Source organism: Dipodomys spectabilis, unplaced genomic scaffold, assembly GCF_019054845.1.
Source record: "Dipodomys spectabilis isolate Male_0828 unplaced genomic scaffold, ASM1905484v1 ptg000030l, whole genome shotgun sequence".
Classification (NCBI taxonomy): Eukaryota; Metazoa; Chordata; class Mammalia; order Rodentia; family Heteromyidae; genus Dipodomys; species Dipodomys spectabilis.
This window is the reverse complement of record NW_024870707.1, coordinates 8,719,168-8,736,585: the sequence shown is the minus strand read 5'-3', so window position 1 is coordinate 8,736,585 and position 17,418 is coordinate 8,719,168. Positions and strand designations below refer to the sequence as shown.

The window sequence follows — 17,418 nt, the reverse complement described above, 5'->3', positions numbered from 1 at the left end:
CAGCAACTTTCCTTCTGGTTTTTTATCACACTGTGGAATAAAATTTTCAGGGACTTTGTTGCCCAGACTGGCTTCAAAGTGTGATCCCAAGATCTCAGCCTCCTGAGTAGCTATAATTAGAAGTGTGAGTACCAGTTCCCAGTGTGAAGAATTTTACTGTGTATAAAATTACTGAAAAAACCCTCTACAGAGATTAATTATATGGCATATAGATCATATAGGTATGTTAACCACTGGAATGTCAATGGATACTCAGACTATTTGTTCATTCCTCCTTGTTGTCTATAATTACTTTCAACAAACAAACACTTAGATATCCTTCCTGTAAGTCCACCAGAGAAGGCAGATTTAATGAGAAATGACTCTACTATGATGTACAAAGTCTATACGAAATGGAGAGGAAAAGATATTTCAGATTAAAGTTATGTGTAAAATAAGCAGTTAGATGTTTACTGTAGCTGTGTTGTCTTCTTTTTCAGGATGCTGGTAGAGTCTGCTCGGTGGCTGGTTTTTAGCAATCAGCTAGAAAAGGGCTTAGAGGAACTTAGAAGAGTTGCACATATAAATGGAAAGAAGAATGCTGGGGAGACCCTGAGCATCGAGGTGATCTGAGGAGGGGGCTGATTACTGGGAATGAATGATTTGACCTCACAGTCCTACTATTCTGGGTCCTTTAGGCATATTCCAAATTAGAATTTTCTAAGTGAAAAGTTTCTTTGTTTTTGTTTTTTTTTTTTTTCGGTCATGGGGCTTGAAGTCACAGCCTGGATACTGACCCTGAGCTTTTTCCATCAAGGCTACCACTCTGTCACTTTGAGCCACCATGCTACATCCAGTTTTCTGTTGATTGATTTCAGATATGAGTCTTGGGAACTTTCCTGCCAAGGCTGGCATTGAACTGGGCTCTTCTGTTCTCAGCCTCCTGAGCACGCTGCTTCTAAGTGACACTTGCACATCACCATCTTAGTTCCCCCACAGTCTTACTATTGTGTAGAGAAAGAGGAGCCAAATAAAAAATGTGTCTATCTTTTGTCAGAAATCACATCATTGTTTGCATAAAAGACCAATTTCCCACACACGACACATATATGGGCAAGGAAGCAGTAACCCTTTCTCACTAGTTCAATAAATCATGGTTCACTTTAGGGAAAGCATTAAATATCATTTTAACTTCCATGCATTTCTTTCAAAGATTAAATGCTTAATAGGCAACAAATAGGAACTCTTGCTGTAATCCAAGTGCTTTGGCAGTAATTATATAAAAGTCCTTCTTTCTCTGACATTTACACTGTCATTATCAGAGAGTACTAAGATGTTGCCTATGTAGAAAAGCTCTTTGAAAATCTTTTTTTTTTTTTGCATTTCTTTTCTTGTTGTGGAGTTTGTTGATGTTTCTCTTATTTGTTTTTCTCCATATTTCTAGAACCTAGGTCCTAATATGGCTGGCTCACTCATAGATACATTTTACTCACTCATTTTAAAATCTTTGAGGCTGGGCCCTAGTGACTCAAGCCTATAATCCTACCTACTGAGGAGGCTGAGCTCTGAGGATTGAGCCTCAAAGCTAGCCCAGGAAGGAACGTTTGTGAGGCCCATATCTCCAATTAACCACCAAAAAGCTGGAAGTGGTGTTATGACTCAAGTGGCAGAGTGGCAGCCATGTACACAAAAGCTCAAGGGTAATGCCTAGCCCCTGAGTTCAAGTCCCAGGAGCAGCTTAAGGAAAGAAAGAATTAAATAAGTATCTTTGAATGCATAAAGTGTGTCAGCACAGTGTTGGATATTACTAACGGAATTAACCTCATAGCATCTGTCTGCAAGAAACACTTTAAACTAGGGCAGAAAAATTGAGAGAAAGTCTAATACAAAATAGGTGCTAATCCAGTCTATGTGCCAGGCATTGGTGAGAAAACCAAGAAGTGTTTAGCCAGCATTAATGGTCTAGAAATGACTAAGGTGATAAGAGCTGGAGGAGGCCTTTGAGACATCACCAAACTAGGCGGCAGTGGCACTGAGGACAAACGTGCCCACAGGCTCCTCTGAAAGACAGCAAATGCCACATAAGAAAATGCTAACCAAGGAAGACACAAAGGTTGTATGTTCCCAATCAAAGTAATGTCATCCCTCTGCTATATGAAATAGCACTATCTCCAAGTTTTCTTTCATTACAACCAACATATGCTCAAAGTTCAGAATCTATTTTTCCTACTGCTGGGTAGTAAATTAAGGGCCTCGTACATGCTACGAAAATGATCTCCACCTCTAGCCCACAGAATCTTAACATTTTAATGAGGTGTAAATGTGGATGGGACTACTTAAGCATTGTTCTCTGATTATAGAATCTTTACATATAAATCTGTGAAGCTACAGAGTAAAAAAAAAGTCCACCTGTCCCAAACTCATCCAATATGCAATGATTATATGAGCACTGTGGAAATACTGTATTGTTTTTGTTCAAAAGGGAGAGGTAACATACAAAGGAATCCAGAGCCTAGCTGAATCCAGCTAGGCAAAGGTTAGAAATTCCTATTGTAGTTTTGAAGGCTTGGAAAATTCTAGCAGACTGGTCCTCAGCAACAAACTCTTGCCTTTCAATCAGAGCTCTGCATTCTTCACATCTGTCATTAATGATAGATAACATTTCAAATAAACAGTATTCCTAAATAGTGTCCCAAGAAACATTTCAGCGACACTTCCTCATTTTGTATTTTGTGTCTTTACTTGGATCATCTAAAATACTAACTCACTGATAGAACAGTCTGTCATATCAAGTATTAACTCTCCACAGGCCTAATATAGAAAATGAATAAACTGTTATAAAAATAATAAACACAAGCCAGGCACATCTGTCTCACCCCTGCAATCCTAGCTACTCAGGAAGCTGAGAACAGGGGATCAAAACTCAAAGCCAGCCTGAGGCTCTTATCTCCAAAAAACCACACAGAAGAAGGCAAAAGAGGACTGGGAAGATGGCTCAGTGGTAGAGGGCTTGCCTTGTATGCATGAAGCCCTGGGTTTGATTCCTCAGCACCACATAAGCAAAAAGAAAAAATACTGGAAGCGGTGCTGTGGCCCAAGTGGTAGAGCGCTAGCCTTGAGCTGAGGAGCTGAGGGACAGCGCGCAGACCCAGAGTTGAGGCCCCACAACCGGACCCCCAAAAAAAAAAATTAAGAAAGAAAAAAAAAAGAGGAAGGCAAAAGAGTTGCTATGGTCAAGTGGTAGAGTGCTCGCCTTGAGCAAAAGCAGCTCAGTGACAGCACCCAGGCCCTGACTTCAAGCCATAGGACCAACACACACACACACACACACATACACACACTCCCTCTCTCCCTCTCTCTCTCTCTCTCTTAAATGTCAAGGTTCTTTACTTGTCCTTGCCTCAGTATTTAAACAGTCTTTAATCTTATCTAGTTCCCCTCTTCCTGTATCTTTCATGGTTCTTCCCACCTGAGATGGATTTAATGCCCAAGTCCCTACTCTGTAGTTTTCCTGGAGGATTCAACACACCATATGTGTTTCATCTTCTAGTATTTATCAATATAATTGGCACATGATTGACATCTCATGAATGCTTATGACTTTTGTTGTCCAAGGTTGTGAAATCCAACCTGCAGGAGGAGTTTGAGGACGCCAAGGCAAAAATATCCATTTTTCAGTTGTTCCATGCAACCAGGCTGTGTCTGAGAAGCTGCTGCCTGAGTTTTATCAGGTATGTTCCTTTAAATAAACTTATCAATATGTTTTACCTCCAATATGTTATTAGAGAGGAACTACATTTATTCTTTCAAAAACAATAGCAACAGCAGGCCAGGGACTGGTGTAATGCTTGTGTTCCGGACCCCCATAAAGACCACCAGAGACCAAGATCGATGTAATCAGCAGCGAGGTATTTATTGCTAGCTAGCTCGGTCCTCTGCACACCACCACAAACAACTGGTGACGGTGAGAGGCCTGAGCCTGGGGTTTGCAGCCATTTTATACACTCTTTGGGGAAGGCTGGGGCTTTGCACTCATCATATCATTCCTTGAAAACTCAACACACACCGAGGGAAAATCATAAAACATCTCTAATACATGGTTCGAGGTTCCAATGGTGGGAAGGAATTTAGAAAGAGTTATTGGTTAGATCAAGAGGTTGATGCGCTTTAAAATTATTGGTTAAAGTCACAAGGGTGGTGCAAGGGAGTACATGCAGAACTGCAGGACTTTCTGGTTAGATATTGGTCACTACTCCTAGGTGGAGTGCTGTCTGGAATCTCAGGCAATTTGGCTTATCTTAGGTAAGCATCATCTGCAGTTTTCCAAGGACTGTTTCTACTTAGCTTTCTGTGGGATTTTCTGGCTTTAGGACTGCAGTAGGTCAGAGGCTAAATTCCAGAATAAAATGAGGTCTCAGGTAAATTATTGGTCAGGTCTTTCACTGGTGGCTCACGACTGTAATCCTAGCTACTCAAAAGGCTGAGATCTTTGGATCACAGTTCAAAGCCACCCAAGGTAGGAAAGTCTATGAGACGCTTATCTCCATTATATGACTTAGAAAATACCAGAAAGTGGTGGTGTGGCTTCAGTAGTAGAGTGCTAGCTTTGAGCACCAAGACGCTCAGGGACTACATGCAGGCCCTGAGTTCAGGCCCCAGGACTCTCAAAAACAAAAGGCAAAACAAAACAAAACAGTGGCAGCATTATATACAACAGATCAATACATAAGATAAGAAAAATGATGTTAAAGAGTTTATGTTTAATTACCACCTTTTAAGGTTACCTTATGAGATCTCTCAGTGAGACTGAACTACAGAAATATGGAAATCACGATCCAGAACAAAGTTCAGCACTGCATACTAGTATATGGAGTAGTCTACTGTGAAACATACTTGAACATTTTATCTTTTTAGTTTTTATTGAAATAGAACTTACATAAAGAAAATAGTAGCCAGGCACAGAGGCTCACAACATGATTCTAAGTGTTCTAAGTGCTGATGTTGGGAGGATCTCAGTTCAAGGTCAGCTCAGCCAAAAAGTTCACAAGACTCCATCTCAACCAATCAGAAGAAAGGGGTGGTGTCATCACAGCTATGCAGGGGCATAAATAGCCAGGTTTGCGTCCTGGCTGGCCCTGGCAAAAAGTAAGACTCTCTTTGAAAAATATCAAAAAGGAAAAGGAGCTGGGGTTGTGGCTCAAGTAACAGAATCCATGTTCTCATGCCTGACATAAAACACCATTACTTACAAAAAAGTAAAAGGCATAAATTCTGTGTTCATCCATATCCATTTTATAAATCCATAGGCCCATAAGTTAGCCAACCAAATGAGCACATTTTCATTCCTTGAATCATTTCTCTTCTACCTTACTCCCACTAAGAAAAATAATAACCATACTTATCGCTCTCTTTCTGAGATTATTTTGCTTCTTTAAAAAAAAAAAACCTTTTGTTAGTTCTGTTATGGGGAAAAGAGTCCACTACTCAGAGATAGCCTCAAGTAAAAAGATGACTTTACTGGGGAAGAGGAAAGCTGACCGGCCAGGGATGCAGCACACGTGAAAACTGATTCTGAATGGCCCACAAGCTAGTGTTTTTAAAGGCAAAATCCATGTGGTCAAGCCTGGCCACAGGCAGGTGGCCAAAGGGTTTATAACACCCACATAAAGATTGCATATTTATGTCAGTGGCCAGTGGAGTTAGAGTCCATCTTATACTATCTGTTCTAACTAACCTATCATTCTGATTTGATTACGTGAGTGAATTTGGGGGGCCCACACAAAGCAAGCAGGTATTCTTTCTCCTGGGGCCAGGATAGGGCTGGACAGCTGGGCTGATCTACTATTGGTAACCAAACAGGACTGATCTTATCTGGGCTACTGATAACCAAACAGGGCTGCAGATCACACAACCTTACCACAACAATCAGCAGGGCTTTCCACATTTCCTGGGGTCTCAACAAACATCATATTTCCTGACCCTGGGGGCTTATGAGAAACCACTATTTTGATTTTAAGGAGTGGGGGAACTCCTGGTATATTAAAAAAGGATTAGTTTTGGCTTCCCCCAACAAAGTCCAAATTAATAAAAAAAAGCCCTATGTGTATGTTGGTGTGTGTTTGCTGATCCTGGGGCTGGAACTTGGGACCTTGGCATTGTCCCTTAGCTTGTTTGCTCAAGGCCAACACTTTTCCAGTTGAGGCATACCTCCACTCGGCCTGAGTCCCACAGACTTTCTGCACAGGCTAGCTTTGAAACTTAAACCTCAGATCTCAGCCACAACCCTCTCTCTTTCTTTTTCTCTTTGTCGGTCATGGGGCCTAACTCTGGGCCTTGGCACTGGACCTCAGCTCTTTAGCTCATGGCCAGCAATCTACCACTTGAGCCACAGAGCCACTTCTAGCTTTTTCTGCCTATGTGATGTTGAAGCATCTAGTCAGTAGTGATGAAGAAACAGAGAAATTTGAAATTCATGAAGAATTTTTACCAAAATACGTCATAGGCAGGAAAGTATGAGTCACAATGATTTGGACCTAAATCTAATGTCTACTGATACATTTGTGTGCACCTGCTGTGAATCCTTGTACTATTTCCCCAGGGAAAGCAAGGAATTCAGTGATCTATTTTTTTTTTTTTTTTTTTGGTCGGTCTTGGGGCTTAAACTCTGGGCTTGGGCGCTGTCCCTGAGCTCTTCAGCTCAATGTAAACGCTCTACAGCTTGAGCCACAGCGCCACTTCCGGTTTTCATAAGAGTCTCATGGACTTGAACCGGGATCCTCACATCTCAGCCTCCTGAGTAGCTAGGATTACAGGCGTGAGCCCCCCCCACCCCCGAACCCCCCCCCCCCCCCCCAGCGCCGGTTTCACTAATCTTCTTTTCCTTTGTACCTTAAATTAATTTGCTCTATCATTTTAAATGTGTTTTTATTCTTTTAACTTCAGAATGGCACTGGCCATACCCTTCTATGGCCTGATACTCAACCTACAGCACCTGGGGAGCAATATCTTTCTGTTCCAGATTCTCTTTGGCCTTGTCACACTCCTCCGCAGATTCGTTCCCTTCTTGGTATTGAATTATCTGGGCCGAAAACAAAGTCAGATACTATTCATGTTCGTGACAGGACTTTCGATTCTGGTCAGCACCTTTTTGTCCCCAGGTAAGAAACGACTTTGGAAGAAAGAAAGTAATGTCTCCTATCTTCCAGAAATTTCTTTGGTTTATTCATCTGGGCCAAAAGAATGGCATCACCATGGATAACCGGAGGATCCCATGAAGTTAATGTGAAGGTTTAGAAGCTGTCCCTACAGCAGTTGTTGGCAAAACTTAGGCTCTTACTGAGCCAAAGTTCTTAAGGAGCCAATGTTCTTGAGGACCCGAGGCTGTCCTTATCAAATCTACGATAAAGCTGAACATCAGTGCCACTGATACCTAATAATTTCTTTAGAACTAATTGCATGCATTGTGTTATCAAAGATCTTGCAATTGTAAACCCAGGAAGACACACAATCCTCTCCCTGGAATTATTTTTTCCAATTTATCAAGTCTTTCTATCTTGGTCATTCTCTCCTTTGTTACACTCTAAATGCAACAGTTTAAAAAAAGAGGCTCATTGATTTGAATGAAGGGTTTTGTTGTTGTTGATTTGGTGGGGTTGGGGGCAGGGGTTCAGTCATGGAGCTTGAACTCAGGGCCTGGTTGCTGTCTCTAAACTCTTTGGCTTGACTACCACTCTACCACTTTGAGCCATAGCATCACTTACAGTGCTGTGGTGGTTAATCAGTAATAAGGGTCTAATGGATTTTCCTGCCCAGGCTGGCTTTGAACTGCCATCCTCAGATCTCAGCCTTCTAAATAGCTAGAATTTCAGGCATGTACCAGGAACACCAGGCCACTGAAATAAGATTTAGAAAAACAAAAACAAAAAACAAACAAAAAACAAAAAAATAAACAACAACAAAAGCCCTTGCCTTGAGGTAGAAAGAAAGAATAAAATAGGAAAAAGACAAGACACTAACCTAAGAATGGTTTTTAATTTTTTTTCTTATAACGGAGATATAAGAGGGGTTATGATTGTGTATGTCAGGTAAGAGTACATTTGTTTTTGTCACCCCTTGAATGGGTATAATCCAGTTTTTGTTTTATAATATATTCCTAAATAGCAAATAGATGAAGAAACTCACCCAGCACAATGTACTATGCTAATTGCATGACTTTAAGTGATGATTGTGGGGACTACATTGGTCCCCTCCATCATGTTCTCACAGCAGGAATGTATTTGAAGAAGCTAGAACTGTATACTCCCTTCTATATCCTGCTGCCAGCCGGCTCTCCTCTGAAAGTACCTTAGTTTTTAATCATATCTTTGACTATTTTTATTAGGTTCAAAACTTTTTTCATTTTCTGTGTCAGTGATTCCCAACACAGCACTAGCTTTCTCATAGGAGTCCTAAGATTAAGATTTTAAAATCCTGGCTTGTTATCTAGATCCTGCTTTCTTCACAAAGTTCACTCCCAACGGAATCCAGTTCTCTTGTGAGTACATCTGCTGGAATACCTGTCCTAGGTCAAGAAATAATCTCCTGTTCTTAGTTCTAAACTGTTGAAGGCATGAGTCATTAACTCCTCGGATTTTTATCCATGTATTCCTACCACATCCTGAACAACAACCACAGCAACAACAACAAAAAGAGCATTTTCTGACTTTCCCTGCCTCTGCCATGACCCATAAAACTCAACTGGGCAGGGAGAGTTGCAGCAAATGTTTTCCATTCCTTCATTCAGTGCCTTAGCCCAAACATACTAGAGTCTGCTTTCACTAGCTCATCTGTTACATAGTTTCTCCTAGGTTCTGTTTGTTTATCACATGTTTCTTGCTAGCAAATCCCTCCAATAGAACTTCTCATAATTGTTTGGGGTAGACAGATTTCTCCAGTCAAGTATGCCTGCCTCTGATGTGTCTTCCTCTCTACAGAAACTCAGCAGACCCTGCGCATGGTTTTAGCAACTTTGGGAATTGGTGCTGATACCTCTGGCTTCACAGCCTATTCAATTCACTCCATGGAGCTCATCCCAACTGTAGTGAGGTACTGTCTCTCAAGTTTAAGATATCCTGGGCTACATAACACTTAAAAATTACAAAACAAAACCTGATCTGCTTCCAGAGAAGCTTTTCTGAACTAATGACATTTATTGTGGGGACAAAATTAAAACTTCTCAACTTTCAAAAAAATAATAAAACATTTAAATATTTAGAAGGACCATACCTCTACATAATAAAGGCGATATGTTTAAACTGATAGGCAACACTGTACTAAGAAGGAAAAATAAAGTTATTTCCTGCAAAGTCAAGGATTAGAAGGGGAACTGTGCCTTAAAGTGGTAGCCTTGAGGAATAGAGTCCTTGAGCTCAAGCCCCCAGACCACCACCAACAACAAAACAACAACAACAACAAAAAAAACCAGGAAAGAGGAAAAATCAGTTGTTTTTCTATTTACCAATAATAATGAGGGTCAGAAAAAAACGAGTTGCACTTGCAATAGCCTCACAAATTAAATTAAATACCTGCAAGCAAAGGCCACGCAGGAGATGAAAGGCTTCTACAATAAAAATGATACATTTTAAAAAAGAAGCCATGATTTTTTTCATAGATGACCCATATCACTTTGATTTGTGGTACTGGTCCTGGGACTTGATCTCAGGGCCTGACTGCTGTCCCTGGCTGCTTATGCTTGGGTGGTACTAATTTTTTTTTTTAAAGAAGCCAATAAAGACAAAAAGAAAATGGATCTCCCATGTTCATGAATCAGGAGAATAAATAATGTGGTGAACTACTGAAGGGAATCTAGTTTCAATACAAGCTGTTCCAAAATTCCAATATCATTTTATACAAATAGAAAAAAATCAATCCTGAGGTTCATGAGATTACACAAGATTACACAAGATCTTAACTAGCCAAAGCAATCCGGAACTAACAGGACACTGCTAGAGATGTCATACTTCCCAACATCAAAATACACTATTGAGACACAGTAACAAAAAATACATCATACCAACACAAAAAGTAGACAGCTAGATGATAGAAGAGAAGAGAAGACACAGGAAAAAAACACACAACTTCTGGGCATCTGATCTTAAACAAAGGGGAAAAACTTACATTCAAAAAGGATAGCCTCTTTAACAAATAGTTGGGGAAACACAATATATAAATAAATATAAGCAATTCAAAGTACGTTACTATCTCTCACTCCCTACAAAAATCAATTCAATACAAAATGGATCAAGATACTAATTATGGCCTGAAACTGTGAAACTGATTGAGGAAAGCACAGGCAAAGAACCAAAGCTGTGTTCATAGGTGATAGCTTTCTGAATAACACTCTAATTGCTCAGCAAGTAGAATCAAGAATTGAGACAAGGGACTAGGAAGGTGGCTCAGTGGTAGAGTGCTTGCCTTGCATGCCTGAGGCCCTTGTTCAATTCCTCAGCACCACATAAGCAAAAAGATAAAAGCCGGAAGTGGTGCTGTGGCTCAAGTGGTAGAGTGCTAGCCTTGAGCCAAAGAGCTGAGGGACAGTGCCTAGACCCAGAGTTCAGGCCCAAGACCGGACCCCCCCCCCCCCCAGAAAAAAAAAAGAATTGAGACAAGACTTCTGAATTGTGAAAGAAATGATTACCAGGTGACCAGAGAGACAACAGAATGGAAAAAAATGCATTTAACTGTTAATCAGATAAAGGATTAATATACAGTGCATATGAAGATCTCAAAGAATTAAACAGCAAAAAACAATCCAGTTAATCATTCACTCATTAATAATCATTAATTAAGCAGCAAATATTGGAAGTGTGAAGGAGATGGGGGTGATTATGGCTGAAATACTTTATGTGTGTATAATGAAAAAAATGGTGAAACGTGTTAAAATTGTTTCAAAAAGGAGAGGGGGAAGATAAGAAAGAATAAAACAGGGTAAATGAGATTAAGGTAGATTGTGGATATATCGCACAATGTGAGAATTATCACAATAATAATTCCTTTTTACAAAAACATGAATAAAAAAGGGAACAGTATCACTTCATTAAAGGACATGGCACATTGCTAGACATAAAAATTAACTGAGGGGCTGGGAAGATGGCTGAGTGGTAGAGCGCTTGCCTTGCATGCATGAGGGAGGCCCTGGTTCCATTCCTCAGCACGACATAAGCAAAAAGAAAAAAGCCGGAAGTGGCGCTGTGGCTCAAGTGGTAGAGCACTAGCCTTGAGCTGAAGAGCTCAGAGACAGCACACAGGCCCAGAATTCAGGCCCCACGACCGGACCCAAAAAAGAAAAAATGAACAAATAAAATAAATAAAAATTAATTGAAAGCTGACTGTCACTGCTCATGCCTGTAATCCTAGCTGCTTAGGAGGCTGAAATCTGAAGATCACAGTTTGAAACCAGCTCAGGCAAGAGTTCATAAGAGTCTAATCTCCAATTAACCAAGGAAAGACAGTACTGGAGCTGTGGCTCAAGTAGTAGAGGACTGGACTTCAGAGAAAAACCTCAGGGACAGTACCCACACCCTGAGTTCAAGCCCTAGGACTAGAAGAAAAAGTTTCACTGTGTGTTGTAAGTTGAGTATATATCCTGTATTATATTGAGAGAGATGCTCCTTCTAAATCATTCATTTAGTGTTGTAGGTATCCCTACTTTAAGAATAATGAAACTAAGGGTTATAAATCATTAGCAGTAAGTGTGACAATTGACAACTGGCTGCCAGAGCCTATGTGTTTAATAACTTTATTGTGTTGCTTCCAAAATGAAATGAAGACAATAAATAAAATTTACTTGATCCAGGCATGATGTCAGATACCTGAAATCCTAGAAGTTGTGAGGGCAAGTCAGGACAGTCTCCTCCTTGTCTACATAGGAAGATCAAGGCTTTAAAAAAAGAAAAAGAGGAAGTGGCACTGTGGCTCAAGTGGTAGCGCGCTAGCCTTGAGCTGAAGAGCTGAGGGACATGTTGCTCCCAGGCCCAGAGTTCAAGACCCATATCTAAAAAAAAAAAGAAAAAAACGTAAAAAAGAACAAGAAAATATACAAGTAAAGTTCTTAAATATTTTCTTTATTATTTTGTTTGCAACATAAGGTCAACCATTGGAGGAGTCCGTGAACTTTTCGGCAGAGTAGGGGCAGTGATGGCGCCTCTCTTTATGACCTTAGCAGTGTATTCTCCCCACCTGCCCTGGATTCTCTATGGAGCCTTCCCCATGCTTTCTGTCCTTGCAGTCCTCTGCCTTCCAGAAACAAGAAATCGACCTCTCCCTAACACTATCCAGGATGTGGAAAATGAGTAAGTAAACACTCCAGTGGGCACCTGCCTAGGGAGGGACTGTGTCCTGTATCTGTGACCAGGGAGATTCTGTGTGAATACAAGTCACTTATTCATTGCCAACCTCATCCCTACCCACACAATTGCTTGGTATTGTTTTTGTTATTACTCTTTTTAAGTAGCTCTACAAAGGAGTTGCCATTTAACAAGGTATTTTGTGATACGATGAGTCTTCGTCAGTGTCATCCCTTTCAGCATTCTCGCCCACCCCTTCCCTCACTCTTCTTAATTTTGTAGGGTGGCATTGCGTTCTTGAGTTTGAACACGCCTCTGAGCCTCTCTAGATCACACAGGCTGCCTGTGGGTTTTTGTTTTCTTATTAACATCGATTTGTTATACAATGATGCCTAGTGATCAGAGTCACCTTCCTTCACTCTCCCTCCTCCTCTTTTCTCTTCCCAAATCAATCTCATCAGGTTGACACAGGCTGTCTTACACCAGTAAGTTTAGTGGTAGAAAGGTCCAATTTAGTCAAACTTATACATGTCATATAGTCTGTGCTTTTACGAGAAATACACATTTGCCAGGTGGTGATAGGTCATGCCTATAATCCTAGCAATTCAGGAGGCTGAGATCTGAGGATCTGAGTATTGCAGTTCAAAGCCAGCCCAAGCAGAAATGTTCCAAATAATAAGGCTCTTGTCTCTAATTAACCACTCAAACACTGGAAGTGGAGCTGTGACTCAAGATGGTAGAGGGCTAGCCTTGAGCAAGAGATCAGGACAGAGGCTGAGAAGGTGGCTCATTGGTAGAGCACTTGCCTTGCATGCCTGAGGCCCTGGGTTCAATTCCTCAGCACCACATAAGCAAAAAGAAAAAACCCGGAAGTGGTGCTGTGGCTCAAGTGGTAGAGCGCTAGCTTTGAGCTGAAGAGCTGAAGGACAGTGTCCAGGCCCAGAGTTCAGGCCCAGAACACGACCCTTCCCCCCCCAAAAAAGAGAGATCAGGACAGAACCCAGGCTTTGAGTTCAAGCCCCACAACTCACCCAAAAATATTTAAAAAAGAAACATACATCACTTATATTTTCTCAGAAATGAGCTGAAAATTAAATGTCTTCTTCTCTGGTCCCTGGTTTTATTACCCATCAGCCCTATGAGTGCTCAATATACTATGGAGAAAGGTGTGAGTTTATCACATAGATAGAATCCTGGGTATTTCTTCAGGCAAAGGAGAATTGTGGAATTAAAGCCAGGCAAAAAAACACACAAATCCTCTTCTTGCATAGTTGAACAAGTTCCTCAAAAATTGGATCGTATAAGATTTAACCAAAGTTTCTGCCAAAGGCAATGGAAACTTTGAGGAAGAAGAATTAAAGATATATGAAACCAATATATAAGCTGCACACTTATGGCTCACACCTATAATCCTAGTCACTCAGGAGGCTGCAATCTGAGGATCATCATGGTTGGAAGCCAGCCTGGGCAGGAAAATCCAAGAGACCTATTCTCTCCACTTAACCACCACAAATCAAAATGGATATGTGGCTCAAGTGGTAGAGCAGTAGCTTTGAGCACAGAAGCTCAGGTACACTACCAAGGCCCTGAGTTCAAGCCCCAGGATACATACACACAAACACACACACACAAACATACACACACACAATTTAAAATGGGGAAAAATTTATGATTCCTTAAATTTTGTGTTCTCCCTTTGATTTTTTTCCAAACACCAAGGTCTAAATGACAGTGTTATAAGAGGAAACAGTCTACCATCTCCCCCAGCATACGCTGGTGTCAAGGCCAGTGTGAAGCCCTCTAATATTGGGTCACAAAGGTGCCAGGCAGAGACTGTCCTCAGGCATGCAGGAATTATGTGCTTAATCTACATCTTCTTTGTTTTCTGATTTTGTTTTTGTTTGGATTTTTTTACTTTACAGCAAAACTGGTTCAAGAAAAGTAAAGAAGGAAGATATTTCCGTGAAAATCACACAATTTTAAGGAATTCGGGAGAGTTGATACAAACAAGCCCAAAATAGGGCTCACTCCAGTAGGGATAAAATCATCCAGAAGACAAACAACCAATGCTGATGAGGATGTGGATGGAGAGGAACTCTCCTGTGCTATTAGTGGGACTGTAGACTAGTGCACTCACTATGGAAATCAGTGCAGACATTGAGGTCAGCCCAAGCAAAAGTTTGTAAAGACCTTAACATAACTACCAAAAGATAGGCATAGTTGTGCATGCTGTCATATGCTGTCATCCAGAAGAACGGGAAGTATTAAAACGACTGGGGTTTACGCTGGCTGGGGCATACATGTGAGACCTTATTTAGAAAATAAAGAAAGAAAAATATCTAGGAGTGTGGTTCATGTGGTAGAGAGCTTGCATGGCAAGTATGAGGTCATGATTTCAAAATGCACTACAATAAAAGCCCAACAAAGAAGTGGCGCTGTGGCTCATGTGGTAGAGTGCTCACTTTGAGCTGAAGAGGGCAGGGACAGCGCCCAAGCCCAGAGTTCAAGCACCATGAAAGACTAAAAATAAATAAAGTTAAACAGTATCATTTAAAAAAAAAAAAAAAAAAGCCCAACAAAAACCAAAGTACCAAACACCTTGCACATTGTGTTTACAACACACAAGAGACAACTGACAGAATGGGAGAAAGTCTTGACCAGCTATGAAATACATAAAGATACCATATCCAGATTATACCAATAAAGCAGAATAGACTCAGGAAAAATGATGGTCAGCTAACAGCAAATACAGGAGATATGCCTTCATGTAGTTCCCTTAAAATTAAGGGAAGAAAGTCATTTAGGGGAAAATGAGACAGGATAACTTAAGGAAACTGAGTCCTGGTGAAGGCAACTCAGAAATATGGAATTTAAAACACAGAAGTACCATCTTTGCTTCAGAGGGAAATACCTCCCTTCTTGAGGGATGCATTCCTTACCCCAAGAATGAACACTTGTCTGACAGGATCTATGCCTTCCTGAGAAAAGTGCTTCTCCAAATGTAAGCCACCCCCTGCCTCAAAATGCAGATAGCAAGGACCTCCTTAACTCAGGATGCAGTCTTACCTGCAAACTCAGAAAGTAAAACCATAACTTTGAAGCCAGAATCTGCCTTTACCCTATAAATGGCCCAACAGCCCATGGAGCTGTGTGTGTCTCTCTCTACGTGAGTGTGTCTCTGTGTGTCTCTCTGGGTGTCCTTGTCTCTCTGCGTCTGGCTCTGGCTCTTTCTCTCCATGTTTGTCTCATTCTCTCCCTGTGAGAGCATGCACAGTCTAACAGAATGTGCCCTTGCCTTTCTGTTTGTCTGCCTGTCTCTTTTCTGTCTGTCTACTTGCCTGCTTCCATAATTACTCAGTAAAGCTGTGCCAAGTTTTCTTGGTGACTTGTCCAGAAATTTTTATTCTGCATTCAAGGTCAAAGGTCCTAAGTGAAGCATTCCTACATTTAAAGGGAAACTTCACTAACCCTGACCTCCCTCTGGTGACACAAAGAACTCAAAAATATATAAAGTAAAGGAACAAATAATGCAATTTATAAATGAACAAGTAAACTGAACAAATAATTTTCAGAATAATGTATGTTTCAAAGTCCTCAGTCAGAAAAGAAATGCAATTCAAAAATTACACCAAGATTCTCACTCCAGTGGGTTTGAAAACATCAAGAAGACAGACAATCATTGCTGATGAGGATGGGGAGGAGGGCAAACTCTCCTATGCTGTTAGTGGGACTGTAAACAAGTGTGATCACTATGGAAATCAGTGCAGAGATTCCCCAACAAACTATAAATGGAACTTATGAACATGCTAACTATTCTTGGGCACATATACAAAGACCTCCAAATCAATATACAAGCGATACCTGTATACATATATATATCCATGTTTATTGTAGCTGTATTATCCCCACCTCCGTTCCTTAGTTCCAACCAGTCTTGAACTCCTCCCTGCCCTAGAGTTACTGCCAGACAGCTGGCCACTCCCTTTCTCCACCCAGACCAACCTACACACACACACACACACACACACACACACACACACACACACACACACACACACACGCCTCCCCCATTACCTTCCACTTGCATACGAGCAGATGTCCTCTGCCCCTTCTCCTGGGAAATACGGTCCCTCTAATAAACCTTATAACCATCTTTCTACTGTGCCTGCTTGAGTCCACATGGTCCCCAGGGGTGGTTGTGAAGGATTATTATACTCACAAAGCCAAACTGGAATTCTCAATAGTCGGAGATGAGGTTTGGTGAAGCTTCCCTTTTAATGTAGGAACTCTTCACTTAGGGTCCTTGACTTTGATCGCAGAATTAGAATTTCTGGACAAGTCAGAATGGTAAGTGAAAGTTTATCTGAAAGGTTATTAGACTTTGCCAGAGAACCATACACACATCAAAGTACAGAGAATAAAGAAAGGTTTATTGCCAGGAAAGGGGACTATCAAGACTCCTTCTCACAGAGAGAAGTGAGAAGAAGCACTGGCTATTGTCTGGGGTGGCCTATATAACCTAGGAGGTTTAGGAGGGACTAGAAGGGGCTAGGAGGCAGAGTCCCTGGTGTGGACGTGAGGGCCAGGGGTTTCACCATGGCTGACTAGGATTTATGGCTGCTGTCCAAATAGTAGATGCAGGGTCCTGCAGCTGCCCTCACCTGAAGGTCACTCTAAGGGGCCTTTGTTGCCCTCTGTGGTGGTAGATGCCGCAGAGAACTGCCATCCCAAGGTAAAGGGGGTTGGAAGTTGATTATTTCCTGCCTTTACTATATGGGCCTCGTGTTGCCTGGGAAGGGAGCATGCTAAGCTGTGAGAATCGAAGGAGTGGGAAGGAAGCTCATTTAACTAACAGTAAGAAAACTTGGCACAACTTTATTGAATAAATAAACAAACAGGCAAACAGACTGACAGACAAAAAACAAACAGAAGGGCAAGAGCACACTCTAGCAGAGGATGCTTGTTTTTACAGGGTTATAGAGACACACGCAAGATAAACATGTAGCGAGACACAGACCAGAGGGAGAGCACACACACAGAAGGAGACACAGAGAAACACCCAGCTCCTTGGGCTGTTGGGGTATTTACAGGGTAAAGGCAGGGGATCTGCCTTCAA

The 17,418-nt window shown here is 41.3% G+C and overlaps 1 protein-coding gene across 1 annotated transcript in view; it reads left to right on the top strand.

Annotated features, from left to right (window-relative positions):
* LOC122105069 (steroid transmembrane transporter SLC22A24-like) overlaps positions 1–14,641 on the top strand; it is a 33,620-nt gene extending 18,979 nt beyond the window's left edge. The window contains exons 5-10 of the mRNA XM_042676171.1: positions 480–603; positions 3,595–3,710; positions 6,922–7,136; positions 8,952–9,063; positions 12,105–12,308; positions 14,225–14,641. Coding sequence (XP_042532105.1) covers positions 480–603; positions 3,595–3,710; positions 6,922–7,136; positions 8,952–9,063; positions 12,105–12,308; positions 14,225–14,285 — 832 coding nt within the window. The 3' untranslated portion in view covers positions 14,286–14,641. The remainder of the gene's footprint in view (positions 1–479; positions 604–3,594; positions 3,711–6,921; positions 7,137–8,951; positions 9,064–12,104; positions 12,309–14,224) is intronic.
* Positions 14,642–17,418: the final 2,777 nt, after the last annotated feature.